This window comes from Orcinus orca, chromosome 14 (assembly GCF_937001465.1).
Source record: "Orcinus orca chromosome 14, mOrcOrc1.1, whole genome shotgun sequence".
Classification (NCBI taxonomy): domain Eukaryota; kingdom Metazoa; phylum Chordata; class Mammalia; order Artiodactyla; family Delphinidae; genus Orcinus; species Orcinus orca.
In genome coordinates this window covers 82,570,292-82,589,257 of record NC_064572.1, presented here as the reverse complement: position 1 = coordinate 82,589,257, position 18,966 = coordinate 82,570,292, and the positions used below count along the sequence as shown (strand labels likewise).

General features: G+C 49.3%; 1 protein-coding gene across 6 annotated transcripts in view; it reads left to right on the top strand.

Moving 5' to 3' along the window:
- CHST15 (carbohydrate sulfotransferase 15) overlaps positions 1–18,966 on the top strand; it is a 99,963-nt gene that overhangs the window by 45,656 nt on the left and 35,341 nt on the right. For all 6 annotated transcript variants that reach the window (XR_004481263.2, XR_007471217.1, XM_012531613.3 and 3 more), the window contains 4 exons: positions 5,344–6,392; positions 7,100–7,439; positions 9,345–9,491; positions 12,610–12,766. Coding sequence is in view for 4 of the 6 variants with exons in the window: in XM_012531613.3 (XP_012387067.1) it covers positions 5,847–6,392; positions 7,100–7,439; positions 9,345–9,491; positions 12,610–12,766 (1,190 nt within the window). In the remaining 2 variants the exon portion in view is untranslated. The remainder of the gene's footprint in view (positions 1–5,343; positions 6,393–7,099; positions 7,440–9,344; positions 9,492–12,609; positions 12,767–18,966) is intronic.

Sequence of the window (18,966 nt, the reverse complement as noted above, 5' to 3'; positions counted from 1 at the left end):
GTGAAATTGGATGCCCTTTATCGATCTTACACTGAGGGGGCATTCAATTACTTAATCTGAAGTGGTATATCTGGGTCTCTCGATTACAGCTTTGTTATAAACGGCTTGCTAATGATGCTCGGGGTGCCTAGGTTAATAGGGGCCATCCTAGCCAGGGCTGGGTAATTGAACGCTTTCTATTTTGGGACCAGTTATATGATCTCTTACGGTGGTACTAGGTTCCCACAATTACAGCCTGCATGCACAGGGCACAGTGCTGAGCCCAGGCTGGGGAGCAATCTCACTGAAATGTATACCTGAGAACTCTGGTTTAATACCTGAATGGGAGCGCCAAGGGTCCTCTCTCATCTGAGTCCACTGGCACCAAAACGTGGACATTCCAGACAGGTGAAGTGCAGTGATATCCATTGCTTATTTCTTAAGAAAGAATAACCTGGGTGTTAGGTTTCGGAATGGCTGTTCTTGGGATAATTGGTGGCATATGGAAAAGGCCAATCCAGGAAGAAAGCAGCAGTCCATTTTCCTTTCAGTCCAGTCACATGAATCTGATTTTTCTTCACCGAGTTACGTTAGTTCATAGTTATATTTATTTTAAAGATCTTTTTGAAACCATACATAGTGTGCATCTATGTATTTGGGCAAATACAAATACACTTTGTGTTTGGACAAATCCTAGCCCTGACTCAGCCTTCCAGAGTCTTGCCCCTGCCTTTTCTCCCATCCGTTTCCCCCGCCCGCACCTACCGCATAGCCCAGCGGTCTGCTCTCCTGGTGGTCCCCATGGGCTTTGATCTCCAGCTTCTCTTCTTCATGGGGTCTTTACTTCCCTGATCTCCACGTAGCTGGCTTCCTTCTCATCATTCAGAGGTCCCCTCCTGAGTTAGGTCTTCCCTGGCCATCCTCTCTATCTCCCCTTCCTCTAAGGCATCAGCTCTCCCAGGGGATGGAGGCCAGGGATGCCGCTACACATCCTGCAGTGTACAGAACAGCCCCTGACAACAAAGAATTATCCGGCCCTGGTGCGGCATTGAGAGCTCCTGTTCAAGGGTTTCCTTGTTTTCTCCCTTTATATTTTCTTCCTACCCTTTATTAGCATCTGAGATGGTGTTATTCATTTGTGACTTTTTATTGTCTGTTGCCCTGCAGCCCCTAACTCCTGGTGGAGAAAAGCCCTCCCTGTCATGGTCACTCCGGCACCATTGCTGTCGAGGCTGACAAGGGTGGCCTGGAAGCCTCCAAGCTCCAGGTCCTGCACTTACAAAGGCTCACAGCAATGTATTCACCTGGTTATATGGCTGTTGTTTTTATATTTACTTATTTATTTAATAAATTTATTTATTTATTTTTTATTCTTGGCTGTGTCGGGTCCTTGCTGCGGAGCGCGGGCTTCTCATTGCAGTGGCTTCTTTTGTTGCGGAGCACGGTCTCTAGGCGTGCGGGCTTTAGTCGTTGTGGCTCACGGGCTCTAAGAGCACAGGCTCAGTAGTTGTGGTGCACGGGCTTAGTTGCTCTGCGGCATGTGGGATCTTCCCAGACCAGGGCTCGAACCCGCATCTCCTGCATTGGCAGGCGGATTCTCAACCACCGCGCCACCAGGGAAGCCTTGGCTGTTGTTTTCAATCAAGTATTTGACATGCTATACGCTGGCCATATGTTTTGATGGAATTTGTAAGTGTAAGATAGTTTTACATTTTTTTCCTCCAAGAGAGCACCCCCGGGGTTTTTTCCCACACCAGCAAAATCTCCAACTCTTAAGACACCAGCTGGTGTCCTACAATTCAGTTGAATTCTTACAGTAACTCCCTGGAATTAGCACAGACTTCACGGGTCAAGGGCTCAGTCCTCTGAGACTGCCCCCACTTCAGGCCACAGTCACAAGTCTTGGGTCCCCAGGCTACCTACACTTCTGTCCTAATTGGTTGCAAATTCAGAGGTTCCCACAGCCCCCTCCTCAGGTTCCATAATTTGCCAAAATGATGCACAGAACTCAGGAGAGTGCCTTACTGACTATTACAAAGGAGATAATACAAGAACAGCCAGATGGAGGAGACGCACGGGGCAGTCTGCGGGGAGGGTCTTGGACCTTCCACGCCCCCTCTGGCTGCACCACCCGCCCAGCACTACCACAAGCTCACCAACTAGAAAGCTCTCGGAATCCTGGCTTTTAGGGGGTTTTATGGAGGTTCCATTGTGTAGGCACGAGTGATTAAATCTTTGGCCATTGGTGATTAACTCAATCTCCAGCCCTTCTCCCTTTCCTGGAGGCTGGAGAGGCAGGGCTGAAAGTTCCAAGCTTCTAATCAAGGTTTGGTCTTTCTGGCTACCAGCCCCATCCTGAAGCTCTCTGGGGGCCCCAGCAATAGTCACCTCACGAGCATAAACTGAGGTGTGGTTGAAAGGGACTTGTTATGAATAACCAAAGGTGTTGTCCCTGTCACCCCTATCACTCAGGAAGTTCCAAGCGTTTTAGAAGCTCTGCACCAGGAACAGGGGACAAAGACCGAATACGTCTTTTTTATGACATCACAGCCCCCATCGCATGCTGGTTTCAGGCCTCCATACCTGGACTTGCATCTCGGGCAGTGCCCAGTGCACAATCTACCTTCAGAAGGGATCTGGTGAATCACAGAAGGGAGGAATGAATGAATTAGAGGAGAGTGTTTCTTTGAGGCCCTTAAGGCATCTGGAATTGTCTCCCCAGTTCTCTGCTCCCCGTTTTACATTTAAAAAGTGAGACGTGGCATGAAGAACCTAGGGGTAAGAAAGGAATAGAGACACAGACCTACTAGAGAATGGACTTGAGGATATGGGGAGGGGGAAGGGTAAGCTGTGACAAAGCGAGAGAGTGGCATGGACATATATACACTACCAAACGTAAGGTAGATAGCTAGTGGGAAGCAGCCGCATAGCACAGGGAGATCAGCTCGGTGCTTTGTGACCACCTAGAGGGGTGGCATAGGGAGGGTGGGAGGGAGGGAGACGCAAGAGGGAAGAGATATGGGAACATATGTATATGTATAACTGATTCACTTTGTTATAAAGCAGAAACACACCATTGTAAAGCAATTATACTCCAATAAAAATGTTAAAAAAAAAAAAAAGTGAGACGTGGAGTGGGAGGTCTGGCTGGAGGGTGCAGCCTGCCCAGGGGACAAATCCTCTGGCTCACCACGTCCCAGGCCTCTCGGTTGAGACTGTCCGCGTCTCTGCCTACTCAGGTCTATTTGTTTATTTTGCTTGTCAAAGGAAACCTTTGTTCTTGTTGAGGAATGTTTTGTCCATCCTGTTGGGTCCAGATTTTGTACATTCTTGTCTTGGAGCTTCAAAGACCATGTTTGGAAAAAAATTGAATTAGGCCTCCTGTAGCCAGAGAGACAGAAGGGTGCGACCGGCTCCCCGCTGCGATGCTGGTTGGAGCCTTATTTTAACCCCACGTGGCCTTGTTTTTGGCGTGTGAAAAATGTTTTCTTGGCCTAGTGAGTGGGTTTCCAAGTAGGGGAGCTTGCCCTGTTGTTTCGGCTGTTGGGGAGAATTGTTTGTACCCAGTGATGGGCCAGGGGTGGTTGAACAAGTTGGGGGTAGAGGTTTGAGCCTTGAGGCTCCCGGCACGTCCTCCCACTGCTCTCTGGGATGAGCGGGTGGCGGCCCGAGGCACTGGCCTGGTTCCAGCCGAACCCTCCCACAGCCCCTGCTCCTCTGCACTTCTCAGAACTGCTCTGACCCGTATCTCAGCCTTTGCTCGCTAGCATTCCTCAAACTGCTTCCTTGAGACAGTAGTGAGAGTTCTTTGGCCAGTTATGTTTTGGAAACGTTGTGTATTATATTCTTCTCCTGTGAAAAGTCCTACTCTAAAGAAGTCTGTGTAGTTTGGTCCATCTCACCTTTTCTCCAGGTAATTTAAGCACTGAAGACCTATCGACAACACGCAGGACATTTTGTGGAAGATGTTTTAGGAAACTGCTTGGCTATTTCTGGTCATTGTGTTTTGACAAAACATGGGCCTTTCGGTCCAAGGGGAGGGAATATTTCTGCTGGTGAGTTCTGATTGTTCAGCCTTTCAGCCAACGGGAGAGGGGGCTTAACGCAGGGTTAGTTAATATCACCTTCTCTAGGATTGTTGGAGGGGTGTGTGTATGCAGAATTGGAGGTGAGTCTGCCACTCCTGGGTGATTCTGAGGTGCTAAGGAAAAATAATGGGATTGGATTACCCATCCTTGATTCACTTCGGATGTTCTTGGCATTCACTGACAATTAAAAAATAAGAGTAATAGTCATTGATAATGCTATTATTATCTACCTTTTATGGGATGCTCAATATGTGTAGGCATTATGCAAAGTCTTCACATGCATTAGCTGATATACTACTTGTTACACACTTGAAAGGGAGGTACTTTTTATCCTAATTTGACTGGTGAGGAAACCAGAGCTCAGAGAGGTTATATGGCTGGCTTAAGGTCACATAGCTAGCTGGTTAGCATTGTTATACCACTGCTGCAAACTAAGTAGGTCTCCTTTTTTGCTCTTTTTACAACATCCACAAAAAGGTGTCATTTGGTCAACGATACATTTTATAACCGCAGGATTTTCTGTTAATGGATTTTGAAGAGTCATGTTTTCCCCAGGATGATGAAAGTGAAAAATTGTTTTAGGGTCTAAAGTGTTGTGTTGCTCAGGGGAATACTGCACGTTGGATTTAATTGCTTAATTACTTAAAGTCAAAAAATTTTTTAATATGATACATTCTACTGAAGGAGAGAATCATTTCAGTGTTTCTAAATTTTCATTAACTTTTGCGTCCTAAGCTAGTAATAAATGTTAGCTCTAGGTTAAGAGACTGTTGGTGCTACTGGGAGAGTAAAAACCGTTTTCTCTGCCTGCTCCCACCCTAAACATCCTCCTTCTTGGATTTTTTGTTGACTTAACAGCACTGATATTTCAATTCATCCCTCAAATTCATAGTCTGACTGTGCATGAATCTGAGAATGACTGCAAGTCCTGGGACAGGGGGATCCAGTCACTTAGATGTGTCAAGGCAAAGGCATAACAGAATATGTGGGTTGTGCAAAGTAGGAGGTGTTTAATATGGTGCTGGTGGCGCTGGTGTTGGGGCCACATTTGGAGGCAGAGACTGAACTCCAAAGCCAAGCACCAAAGACCCGAAACCTCTCCCTTTATCCTATATGATTTTCATATATCCTAGATGATTAACTTGCTTGTGACCCAGTCAGCTTGGCCAAAATTGAGAAGTGGAAAAGAAGCGTGAACGTCTCTCCTTGGAAGATGGTCCCAGGGTTATTGCTATCATCACATAATGTAATACAACCTCTTTTCTCTGTTGTTTAGGCAATCTGACATCTTAAAGATTTTGAAGAGGAAACATTTCAAAGGAACACAGGCTGTAAAAGAAGAAATCTTCATGGACTCTGTGTGGGTGGTGCGCCAATCCATCCTTCATTGAGGCCATGAGATCTTCTAATCCCTTGGGTGTTCCCATGTTCTCCAGTGAGAACTCCTCCACTTCATTTGGTGCCATGGGAAAAACCTGAAGGACAGGAAGAATTGCTCCCGACCTTGTGGCTTTTTCCAGGATTGCAGTGCCTCTTACAGACCATGACAATTGGAGATCATTCGTGTTGTCTTTCGGAGTCGAACCAAAGAACACGCTTCCTCATTCTCTGGTGTTTTAGCGCCTGATCATTTTTATATTTGTTTCTGTTGCTTGTGCCTTTCAACCATTGTATGTGATCATGAGACGTCCTTGAAGTTTTCCAGCACGACTTGCAGGCATCCGGACTCCCTGGGGACTCGCCCATGGCTCGGCGGGCCAGCAGCCCAAGGGCATTACGATGAGGCACTGCATTAATTGCTGCATCCAGCTGTTGCCCGACGAAGCACACACACAGCAGGTCAGCTGCCGAGGAGGCCCCCATCACAGTCGCCGGGAGTGCCCCATGTGCAAAGGAGAAAACAAAATTGTGTTTCGAGTGGACGGTAAGCAGATGAACTTGCTTGCCGTTCTCGAAGTGAGGGCTGAAGGGAATGAGAGCTGGAGTGGGTTTCTGCGCTTCAAGAAGGGGAAGCGATGCAGCCTCGTTTTTGGATTGATAATAATGACGTTGGTGATGGCTTCTTACATCCTTTCTGGGGTCCACCAAGAGCTTCTGATCTCATCACCTTTCCATTACGGAGCCCTCCCCAGCAATCCCAGCTTGATGGATGGTGAAAATCCGAGTGACACAAAAGAGCATCATCACCAACCCTCTGTAAATAATATTTCGTACGTGAAGGACGATCCAAGCATTAAATTAATTATCAGCAGCATCACAGCCAGGATTGAGTTCACAACCAGACAGCTCCCAGACGTGGAAGATCTCAAGAAGCAGGAATTGCACGTGAGTAGCCTGGTGCTCATTTCTGTGGACTGATTTTTAAAAAATTGCTGCTTCCTTTCCTGTCACCACCTTTGGGAAGAAAATGACCAAAAATTTCTCAAGTGTAGCAATGGTAATTTGACAGCCTTATGGATGAGAGCTCACTGGGAGGTCCGTGTCCACGCAGTTAGCCCAGAGAAGGGAATTCTGTACTGAATGGCACAGCAAGCAATGTTGAAGGACGCCCCTCCTAATAATTCCTTCCCGGGACTTTTTGCTTGAAATGTGGCCCTGGCAGTTAAAGTTGCTTTTGTAAGATTACCGTCATCTTGTTTCTAGTCTGTCCTAATCACAGTGTTTGCCTCTAACGGCCATTTAAATATCCAGCTACATAGTCAAAAGTTCCAACTCTTTAATTTAGTTAGATTGCTGTGTGTGTGTGTGTGCGTGTGTGTGTGTGCAAGGTAAATCATGGTAGAATGGAGTTTGATTGAACTTTTATTTTCATTCTCTCCAAATTTTATTTTTATTTGGGGTTAAGGAAATGCATGGTCATTGGCTGTTTACCAAGTTTTGCTTTGTTTTAGTATTTAGTCGTCATCCAATAATAGTTCCAATGTGAACGCTGGAATAAGTCTCAGGACAGGATCATACTGTGGACAGAATGTGCTTGTGCTAATGTTTTCCCCTCGGTGCGTCTCTCCCCCTTTTTGTCTTTTTGACCGCAGATGTTTTCCGTCATCCCGCACAAATTCCTCCCCAACAGTAAGAGCCCCTGTTGGTATGAGGAGTTCACGGGGAGGAACACCACCGACCCCTATCTGACCAACTCCTACGTGCTCTACTCCAAGCGCTTCCGCTCCACCTTCGACGCCCTGCGCAAGGCCTTCTGGGGCCACCTGTCCCACGCGCACGGCAAGCACTTCCGCCTCCGCTGCCTGCCGCACTTCTACATCATCGGGCAGCCCAAGTGCGGCACCACTGACCTCTACGACCGCCTGCGGCTGCACCCGGAAGTGAAGTTCTCCGCCATCAAGGAGCCGCACTGGTGGACCCGGAAGCGCTTCGGTGCGTGCCAGCGCGGTCCCCGGTCCCCGTGGTGACGGTGCACGTGGGGGTCTCTCACCAAGCCCGGTGCATCTGCCTCTTCATCCAGTCGCTCCTTACACGCACGTCGGGGGCGGGATCAGGGGTCACCGTCAGGTTCGGGGTCATGGTCAGGGTTGGCGTGGGAGCCCTGAGACTCACCCGAGCAGGGCTGTGCGAGGCCCCAGGAGGGATGCAGGGCGGGGAGATGAGAAAACATGCCAAGATGCAGAGATCTGACAATTCTCTGGTTTAGGGATCCCCACGCAGACCTCCAGCAGGACCGAGCACCCAGCTCCCGACCACCCGGTGAGCATGTATGCAGCCCTGGCGGTGGGGAGGGCTAGGGCGAGGGGTCAGGATCAGCAGCTCTTCTTGTTCGGAAGGGCACACGCAGCACCCGGGAGTGGTGAGTGCTGGCCGCGTGGACGTCTGTCGGGGGCTGTGCATCCAGCTCCCAGCTCCGTGCTGTTCCTGCTGGAGCCCGGCACCCACATGCCCACCCCCGGAGGTGGCAGGAGAGAGAAAGACGGCTGCATGAGCGGGGCTTCCGCTTCCTGCCGGTTCATCCCAGGGCCCTGAGCCTGTCATTAAGCTGCTTCGGGCTTCTTTTCTCTGACCTGACCCTTCGGCTTCGCAGGGTCAGAATGAAAGCCCCAGGGAGATAATTCTGGGAGACCCTGCTCACAGCACCCCACCCCTTTCCCGCGGGGTTGGCATGCAGGCTGCCTTCTGCTCGAGCCACCCATCCGCCCTTGGGTCACTGTTTCCTCTCCTTAACCTTTTCCCTTATGCCAGGAGACGTTTGGTCACTGGAGGTAAGGGATGACAAACGCCAAAGTTCGGGAAGCCGTTGAGGGTGGTTTCCGTGCAAAGGACCTAGGTTGCTTGGAAGGGAATTTTGAACGTTTTCCGTAGTACAGCCTAAGTTGAGACCAACTCTTAATGTGTTTCCCGACAAACGTTTGACTTAATCCCTTTGCTGTTCCTCCTGGAGTGAACAGAAGCGTACATGTGTCTTTTGTGCTTGGCGGCGGCAGCTGTGGGAGCCAGGGTTTCTCTACTCGTCTGAAGAGCGGCCTCCCCTACGCAGCTCACCATTTTCCCCCGTGCAAACCAGGTTCCCACTGGCAGAGGAGAGAGAGGCACAGAGGCATGTGGGCCTCTGGAGTCTGGGCTCCAGTGTCACCTTGAACCTCTTGCTGTTTTGCCCCTGGATGCTCTCTCTCCACTTTCCATTAACCTTGGTGGCTGTGGTTTAGGGCAGTGTGTTGTCAGTACATTTTCAAGTGAAATGTACCCACTTCAGAGGCAAGGGCAGAATTTAGGCTGCATGTGGCTGATGCCAGAATAACCCAGGTGTCCGTCCGGGGACCATCGATTCCCCTTATTGTTTGGACAGATGGACAGACTGCTTGATGGAATAGAACCTCAGGAAGATGCTGGTCGGCCCTGGTGTAGAAGACTCATCTGAGCTTCAAAGGATGCCGCCCCTCCGATGGGCTGCCTTTTCTTTTGATTCAGTGTGTGTATCCTGACACCACTGCTGCCCCGCCCCTGGGGGGCCTCACCTGGTGCACATGTTAACTGGCCCCAAACTCTCTGTCCCTCCGAGTAGACTCGATTCTAGTTCTTGAACAGGCATGCCAGCCTTTCAGCGGCTACCGTGCAGCTTAATGGTGGTGCATTCCACCCCTCGAAGTGCACGTGAGTTAAAGGATCATGGCCCATTCACAGACGCCCCTCCCTCTCTTGCAGCTCCTCGGGCTGAGCCTTGGCTGCTGCAGCTGGGCCCTTGGACCTTTCCATCCCCTGTGGTCACTCCCCAGAAGCCATCAGCCCAGCCGTGGCAGCTTTGTCCTAACTCCTGCTTCCTGGTTCTTGTAGGAATCGTCCGCCTGAGAGATGGTCTGCGGGACCGCTATCCCGTGGAAGATTATCTGGACCTCTTTGACCTGGCTGCACACCAGATTCATCAAGGACTGCAGGCCAGCTCTGCAAAGGAACAGAGCAAGATGAATAGAATCATTATCGGTATGGCGTCCGTGTAACTCCCGCGAGGGCCCCCCTGCTTCTGCCCCGGGCCAGGCCGGGCTTCACTGCACCTGCGAGCATTTGCATTCTGGCTGCTGGCAGCTGCCGTGCATGCACTTCCCCGCTAGCCATCACTCTCACCCCCGTGTAAAAGGTTCATAGTGCTCGTGCAACTTCAATAAAGCAGAAATGTTTAGTAGACTCTAGTTCCGTGGAGACTCAAGCACACCGGAACTGGTTTTTTGGAAAAGTTGCCATTTCTTTGCGTTTACTTGAATTAAGCTTGCATGCTTGATTTCTTTTCATGATACACCCACCTGAGTAAGTTTGGTTGGGGGATCATGAATGTAAAATGAACCAGTTAGTCATCAGTTTAATTCTTGGGGCTTTTGTACTCCCTGGCCGCTGGGACCCTGCAAAGACGGAGGTGGCCTCTCCTGAAACAGACGCCGCCCTATTGCATCGTGGGTGACTAATTGCTGTTGAAAAAGCTTAGGCCTTGTCAAGCTGATGCCTTTAGACATTCAAAATGAGGTGGTTTGATTAATAGTCATTAAAAAAAAATTCACAAGAGTGTTTTATAAAAAACATATCTATTCACTCTCTCTATTGGATTCAGCTTAGGAGAAGACATTTATCCACTTACACCTCTGAAAGGGAGAAATTGAATCACATATTTTGCTTAAATTGATTACCTGAGGCAGTGATCTATTTGTTTATTCTCCTAAATCTGTTATGTTTTGATTCTCTAAATTCGGTGACTCTATTAGTGACTAAAAGGAATTGGAATCAACCATTTGAAAGATGGATGTTTACTTGACTCCCATATCCAGGGGGACAGGCTTACACGCCTAAGCCCCAATTTATTTATTTATTTTTAACTCAAAGAAATCGGGTCCTAGGAGCCAGTTGAGATCACACCCTCTCACCCAGTGTGAACTGGCTACTAGCTGTTTTCTTGCAGCCTTGAGTTCTAACACCTCAAATTACAAATCTTAATTAATATTTGACTGTGACTCCCATACCATATGCCTCTGGGAAAATCTCATGTTCTTAGGAAAGAGCTAAAAATATGCATCCTAGGGTCCAGAAATAGAGCCTAAGATAATGAATGAAAAAGGAAGGCTTTAGTTTTGATGAAAACTAAGGAATATATCTACAGCTCTGATGTTCACTTGAAGCAGAGTTTATTGAATTTTACGGTAGATGGAAAGCTGGCATCCAGCTCTGATCGGCCACCAGCCCGCTCTGTGCCATGTGACACGTCGGTCTTTGTGTTCGTGAACTCAGTCTGCTCATCTGTAAAATGGACTTGTTGGGCCAGATCAGTTCTGGGCTCTTCCCAGCCCTGAAATGTGATTGAACTCTGCTTCAGTTCTTTCGTTAGATCCTTGGTAGAAGCATACTGGTCTTTTTTCATCTTGGCTGATGGGTCAGAGAGGGCCTTTTCTCAATGGTCTGGGCTAATGGCTGGAGTCATGAAGGACTCAAGTGGCTGGGTTCTTTGGGCTGGGGAAAGGCCAGAGAACCTTTCCCCAGTGCAGAGAAAGGCCCCTGCCTCTGCTCTCATGGCCACCCGGCTCTGCCCTGTCAAAGTGCTCACGTGGGGCTCTGATTGTTTATTGAATTATTGATCTTCCCCTAGATTATGAGGTTCGAGAGGGAAGGGTCTGTCTTGTTTCCTGCATCTATCCCCAGTGCCAAGCATAGTGCCGGGCACATATTAGACACCAAATCAGAGCTTTCTGCCTGGATGGATGAAGGATGAATGAAGGAAGGATGGATAGATGGATGGGTGGATGGACAAGCATAGAACCAGTTCATTTATGGGACTGACAAAATTTGTGCCAACTAAGTTTTAGATACTTCCCTTGTCCTAATATTCCCTTATTCATTGTGAGTAGAATTTTCAAAGGACTTCTGATTGACTTGTTTTTTCTGTATTCTATGGTATTATCTCTTAAAAAAAATAGAAATAAAGATCAGAATAGTAATGCTCACCTGGACATGATTGCACATCCAACAGAATAAATTGGGCCCTGCTAACACTCTGCATGACTGTGATGTGCTCAACACTGATCAAAGAGACTCAGTCTTTTGGCTCAGATTTTCACTGAATAAGTGACTTGGAGATGTATCATATAATCCCATGTAAAGTGTTGGGAAATCGAGGGTATAATTAATTGATTGATTTGTTTTCTTTCTAAGTCTCTGAAGATGGTCCTGAAAAAAAAAAGTCAGGGAATTGGTTCAGTTATCTGAGATAGAAATGTTGAAATGTCTGTGTCTTGTCCTTTCCCCTGTCCTAGAATGTGTGTTTAACGTTATCATGCTTCATTCACACAGACTGTGATCAAACAGGGGCTAGAACCAGCTTCCTGCTCACGCAGTCAGCACTGAGTGAATGCCACCTGTGTGCAGGGTGACGGGGTGGATGGGCACGCAGGACCGAGGTCGCATGAGCCTTCCCGCAAAGCCTTCCTCTCGTTTGGTCTTAGAATGTGCACTGGGACCGACCCTTGTGATTTCAAGGGAAGATTGATGCAGATTGCGTGCAGTTTCCTAATGAGAAGTGAGGATAAAAACAATGCCGGAAGCAATAACTGTCATTGAGAGGGAGAAAAGTAAATGATCAGTGAAAAAGGCCGCCACAGCAATTTCAAGGAGCAAAATGATTAACCCAGAAGTTCGGATCCCCGAACTTCTCCTTCATCCCTGATACTTTCTGAAGGGAACCATCTAGTACAGTCTCAGCGGGCCCTTAAAATGCCACAGGGCTATGCACCGTTAGCAAGTTAAACATCGTGAAATTGGGAGGCCAGATGCTAGTAGAGGTTTTTTGGCACATCCTGGAGAGAGGAGCTGGGAGGAAGAGGGGTGCTCAGTGTTGCGTGGATCACCTCGATCTCCAGATGGAGGTCACAGAGGGGAGGGGGTGACACGGCAGCAGAGGGTGGTCATCAGCCTCCTTTTCCCGGAGTCCCGTCTGCCAGCGTGGCAGACCAGCCCACCCGCTAACACCTATTTAAGAAGGTATCACAGCCAGGTTTGGCCCCTAATTCAGGCCGCTCTGTGGGAGCCCGTAACTCAGCACTGCTCACTCGTTTTCCGTTTCCAGGGGAGGCCAGCGCCTCCACCATGTGGGATAACAACGCCTGGACGTTCTTCTACGACAACAGCACGGATGGCGAGCCCCCCTTTCTGACCCAGGACTTCATCCACGCCTTTCAGCCAGACGCGAAACTGATCGTCATGCTGAGGGACCCTGTGGAGAGGTGAGCAGTGTAGATTTTTTGTTCTGGGAAAAGAAAAGGCAGTTCTGAAGAACAGTCTTCTCTCTCATCAGAAACAAGATTTTGCTGCTGCTTCTTTTTTTTTTTTTTAAATAAACAAGGTTAACTTGCAATGTTACTGCTGTTGCTTATGTAAACATTATTCTTGGGGCAATCTTCACTGCATCTAAATAAACCGAGGATTTTTTCCTTAGCCATTTTGACCCTGGTCTGTGGGCCTGCGGCCTCGGCTGGTCTGACCTCGGGACATGCCCCTTGGGTGATGTCCGGCCATGAAAAATGCCCTTAGAATTGGGGATATCGAAGCTCTCCGCAGGGTTTAACTCCTAGAATTCCTTGTCTCCCGACTTGATTGATGCCTTTATCCTGTTGGCTCTGAACGTGCAAGCTCCACCTTTCCTTGAGACACCAAAAGGCAGAAAACGACAGACAGAGCTGCTTTGTTGTAGAGGGCAGGAGGTGCCCGGTGCAGATGGGGCCAGGCTAGCACGGTATTGAACCGAGGGTTGTCTGAGGGTGGCCAGGCTGGCACTGGGTGATGCTGAGGTCACTGACGACGCCTGTGCGGATGGCAGAGTCTTAGGGCTGCCAGGACTTTAAAATCATTTAGTCCACCCCTGCCCCCCGCCCCCGCCCTGGCCAGTACCCCTACACCAGAGATAAGAGGCTCCAGTATGGTCCAGGAGTTCCCCACCCAGAATGGCCAGTCCTGCTCAGACAGCTCTGAGAGAGCATCCTTCCTGTTTTGAGCCCAAGTCTGTCTTTGGGAGCATCGACACTTCGGACCCATTTCTTCCCTACGCAGCCCGCGTCTAATCCTTCTAAGTGGAAGAGCCTGCCGGATATTGAAGACGGCGGCCACAGCCCTGTGTCTTATTTTCCTTTGAGCTAAATGCCTCTTGTTATGGGTTTCATTAATTAATGACACCCTTGCCCACAAAGATGTATGTGAATGTGACCTTGTTTGGAAATAGGGTCTTTGCTGACGGACTCAGGTTAAGATGAGGCCACACTGGATGAGGGTGGGCCCTATCCAAGAGCTGGAGTCCTTGTGAGAAGAGAACACTTGGACCCCGAGACCTGCAGGCACAGGGAGGACACACGTGAGGCTGCAGGCAGAGGCTGGAGTGATTCTGCCAGAAGCCGAGCCCGCCCGGGGAGGCCGGCAGCCCCAGCAGTGGGACACAGGCCCAGAACAGATTCTCCTCAGAAGCCCCAGAGCGAACCGGCCCTGCTGACACCTGGATTTCAGACTTCCGGCTTTCAGAACTGTGAGAGAAGAAATTCCTGCTGTAATAAGCCACAAGTCTGTGGTAGTGTTACAGCAGCCCTAGGACACTAGGGAACCCCCAGTTCCTTCCTTGGATGGCATACATTCCTGGCCCCGTAGCCTTGCCGATGATGACAATTTTAAAAACACCTATAATCTCCCACCCAGATAGTCATTATTTTTATTTTGCTTAGTTTCTTCCAAAGTACGTATCTTTGTAGATAAGTGTAGTGTGTGTGTGTGCGCGCGCGTGTGGTGTGCAGCTGTGTGAATATGCAGTCTTACATCTTGCTTCTTTCATTTCGAATTGTTGATTTACCTCCTTGTCCCCATCGTGGCGTCGCCGAATGGCCCCCGGGCACCACAGTCATCTGGTCAGAGAGCTGGATGGCCCTTGCTCCGTCTCCACCCCTGCAGCCCTCCTGTGTCGCACCATGGGGCCTGTCTCGATGCTGCACCTCCTTCAGCCTCGGGAATCCATCCGCTCTGCTAAGGAGGCAGCCCTGACCTCGGAGCAGCTTGCCACGTCCTGCCTGCTAGTTCCCATACCTCGGGAGGCAGGAATTTGACCCTTCTGCTCAGAGCGTGGGCTGGTCCCCCACGGCTTGAGAACACTTGACACAAGCCAGCCATATTCTTGTGTGGACAAGATTACGTAACCGTCAGCCTTGAAAGGCCTGGTGATTAAGTGACCCCACGCTGCCCACTGAGGTGTTTTCACAGCTGCTCTGCCATGCCCCCGCCCCCCGCCCCCGGGCCGCCCCTGCTGCAGTTCACGAGGCCGGAACATTCTCTCTCGGGGGTGCTCGCTGCTCGTCCAGTGTCTTCCTGTCACATCTCCCTGTTCCTCCTTCTGTGGGAGGCCACACTGCCTTGACTCCAGAGGGCCAAGAGGGTGAAACTTCAGCCTCTGTCACTCCCTGGGCACAGAGGTGGGAGCGTTGGGGATGGGGTGCTCACAGGCGTGGCCATGGTCGTTACCGTCTGCGGTTCAGCCTGGGTGGGGACGGAGGGCGAAGTGTGGCACCGAAGAGGGAAGGAGCTCCTAGTCGGGGGTCCAGAAAGGCCATTCTGGAGGAGCTGAGGCCAGGCGGGGTTTTGAGGGCTGAGTAAGAGTTTGCCAAGTGAACAGAGTAGCAAGGTGGTCAAGGGGAAGGAGCGTTCTGAGCAGGGAGAACGGAGAGCACGAAGGGAAGGACCGCGTGTTCTCTTGGAGAGCGGGGCCAGCTTCCCTGAGTGTGTCCCTTTCTCCCCACAGTCCTGAGTCCACCTCTGAGGACACACGCACCATAAAGGCGAGCTTTTAATAGGTAGGGTCGTCGTGCTGCCTGGGTTCAGGCACTGAGTGGGGAGCTGGACCTGCCTGACTCTCCTCTCAGACCCCAGCCCAAAATCCCCCTTTTAGAAGGCTCTTGGGCCCAAGATGGTGTCCTCTTGTTTCCTTTTTTTTTTTTTTTTTAAGGAGCAGATACTCTATTTATACCAGAAACTGAAGGTTCTTAACTTCCTGGTGCTCACTTAACAGAAAGAGATCATCAGTTAAAATGTTCATCGATTCCCAGTCACATGCTGGGTACCATGTTTGGTGCTGAGCAGACATGTGTAGGTGCCTGTCCTCTAGGAGCTGTACTTTGTCAGGAAAGCGACACATTGACTCTCATGATGCATGTGATGGTACCAAGGAGAAGGGCAGGTTGCCATGGTGACAGCCTCATCAGGAAGCTGACCCAGTCGTGGGGTTGCCTACTGTATTTGTCATCTACTGCTGCGTAACAAATCACCCAGAAACTTGGCTGCTTAAAACAACACACTATCTCACACTGTCTTCTGTGGGTCGGCACCTGACATAGCTTTCCTGGATCCTCTACTTCAGGGTCTCTCCCAAGGTTGCAGTCAATGTGTCACCAGGGCAGGGCCTCATCCGAAGGCTTCACTGGGTAAGGATCTGCTTTCAAGCTTGTGTGGTTGTTAGCAGAATTCAGTTCCTCAAGAGCTGTTGGAAGGAGGGCCACCGTTCTTTACTGGCCGTCGGCTAGAGGCTTCCCTCAGTACCTTGCCACTGGGCCTCAACAACATCAGAGGTTGCTTGCTCCATCAGAGCCAGCAAAGGAGAGAGCTGCTACCAAGTTGGAAGCCTTCATCTTTGGTAATCTGAGCACCAGAGTGACAGCCCATCACCCTTGCCACGTTCTCTTGATGAGAAGCAAGTCACGAAGTCCAGGCCATAGTCAAGGGGAGGAGATTACAGGGAGTGAATACCAAGAAGTGAGGCTCTTGGGGACCATCTTAGAAGTTGCCTCCCGGGACTTCCCTGGCGGTCCAGTGGCTAAGACTGCACGATCCCAATGCAGGGGGCCTGGGTTTGATCCCTGGTCAGGGAACTAGATCCCACGTGCTGCAACTAAAAGATCCCGCATGCCGCAACTAAAAGATCCCGCATGCCGCAACTAAAAGATCCTGCGTGCCGCAACTGAGACCCGGCGCAGCCAAATAAATAAATAAGTACATAAATATTTTTTTTTAAAAAGGAAGTTACCTTGCACACCTCCTTTGCCCGTGCTGCTCTCTGTTCCTCCAGGAAAGCACACCCTTAGAGCCGGAAGAAGAGCAAGTACCAGTGTAGCACCATGTGTCGTGGCAGGGCCCGCACATGCGTTGGGGAGTGTGTGTGCATGTGTGTATTTTCTGTGTGGGTTACCGACAGTAGCAGTTGTTCTATTGCTTTTTAAACATTTATAAAAGTATGTAACAATAGGAATTTCTTCTTTTTTGAACTCCGTGACTCATGGCCTGAAATGACTGGCTTATTTCCCATCCCAACCAGAAAGGATGATAAATTCTGGGTGGTTAGGTCACTCTTGAAGAAACAAACACTTGGGACCCAGGTTTCTATTAGTCTAACTGGGTCCTGTGCCGTTAGCCACTTCAGCCATTCCGTGACCTTGCACTTCTGCAAGTGCGAGATTCCCTGAGTGGCTTGCTGCCAGTGGGATTGGACCAAATTGTTCTTTCCTTCTACAGATAGGCTCGGAGAGGAGTGGGGAGAAACCTTTATTTCTAGTTTTAGATTGACATTTAGCCTTTATTTCTATAACTGATCAAAGGCAGAGGGTTTGAAAATGTTGGAATTGTAAGCAAAATCAAATCAATCACTTTAAAGTTTCCAGAGGAGGTTGTAAACAGCAAGTCCATTTATTTTTCTGGAGGGGAAGAGAGAATAGTGGAAAGCGGATGGGATGTTTCTTAAGGGCCAAAAGGGCCAGCCAGGAATTCCTGTTGCAAGTTTCTCTATGTTAGAGATAACGATACTTTAAAATTCAAGTTAATTAATTTGAATTAACTAGGCTAAATCGGCCCAGTTAATTAAAAAGAAGCCACCAATTACAAGCAGGATTTTCCTTCATTTAGTTCAGTGCTTAAGTGGAAAAGACTTCTTTTCAACAGTGCTCACACTGGCCTCCTGTCTCTTCATTTGTGAGACGGTTGATAGAGGCTGACTCTTAACGCAGAGGTGGTTGTCTCCAATGTAGTTCATTCAGAAGGCGTTCGGAGAGTGGTCCTGCGCCATCGGTCACGGACTTTACCGTCTCTGTGTCTTGGTCTTAATTCTGGGTGTAGTCTTACCACAGTGCATGGAAATGACCACCTCAGGAGCCTTTGGTTTTCACGGTTAATGAAGGTAAGTCAGAAGGGAAGAGAGCTCGGCTCCATTAAGGGTAGAACTTGATTTTGACCCAAATGTTTTGAACCTTGGAACCTAAGGAGTTTTCTTCTTCCTGTGCTTTTATAAACTGATTTCTTTTAACAACTCACTGGGCTGGTTAAATAATTATTCTACTTATGGTGGTAAACTAGGAATGGAAGGAATGAAGCTCTAAATGAAATGCATCCATTTATGTACCGTTGTTCATTCAAACAGAGAGTAATGAGTGGGGATGAACCTTTGGACTAGAACCTTGAACCTTTCATGAATTTCACTCCATCTCCAGAGTGGCTGGTGGCATGTGTGGGTGGTGAACAAGGACCCAGGATCATTGTGGTAGAGAGACAGCCTCAGGGACCAGATGGTCTGTATTTGAACCCCAGCTCTGCCACTCACTGGCTGTGTGACCTTGGGCAAGTTACTCAACCTCTCTGTGCCTCATGTCCTCATCAGTGAAATGGGGGAAAATAGTCCTACCTCTAGAGTTGTGAGAATTAAATGACTTAATGCTTGTAGCATGTTTAAACAGTGCTGGGCAGATGGTAAATATTATATAATTATTAGCTATTATTGTTAGGCCACATTAGTGGCAAATAATGACAATAACCAAACTAAGCACTCATGTACTCACGAGACGTTTATTGAGCACCTTGATGTGCTGGATGCACTGCATGGATTGGAGAGCAAAGTCCTTCCTGTCTGCCCTCCTGGAGTCTTCATCCAGTGGAGGGGTGGGAACCTAGCAGTAACTGAGCACTTACTCCACCCTGGCTCTGTGCTAAGCCCTTTTCAGGCATCGCCTCCTTTGAACTTTGCAAGCAGGTGAGAGGGCTGTCATGATGCGTCACAGGTGAGGTGTGTGGGCTCAGTGGGGTTAAGTCACCTATCCACCGTCACCTGGTTAATAAGTGGCCAGACTGGGATTCAATCCCATGTCAGTCTGACCGAGGATCCAAGCTTTCCACCTCTGTCGTAGGTCAGTTAGTGGGGTGCAGACTCTGAGACAGCACTTTGTGTGCAGGAGGTTTATGAGTGCTTTCGGGACAACCCCTGTGAGGGGTGACAGGGCAGGACTGACAGAGGGAGGGGTCACAACAGAGGTCTCAGCCAGCCCCACGGGGAGCTGCGCAGCTGAGATGGCCCTTGCGCGAGGCATCTCCCACCCACCAGCCGTTGGCTGTGTCTGACCTGGGGAGGTTGAACCTCGGG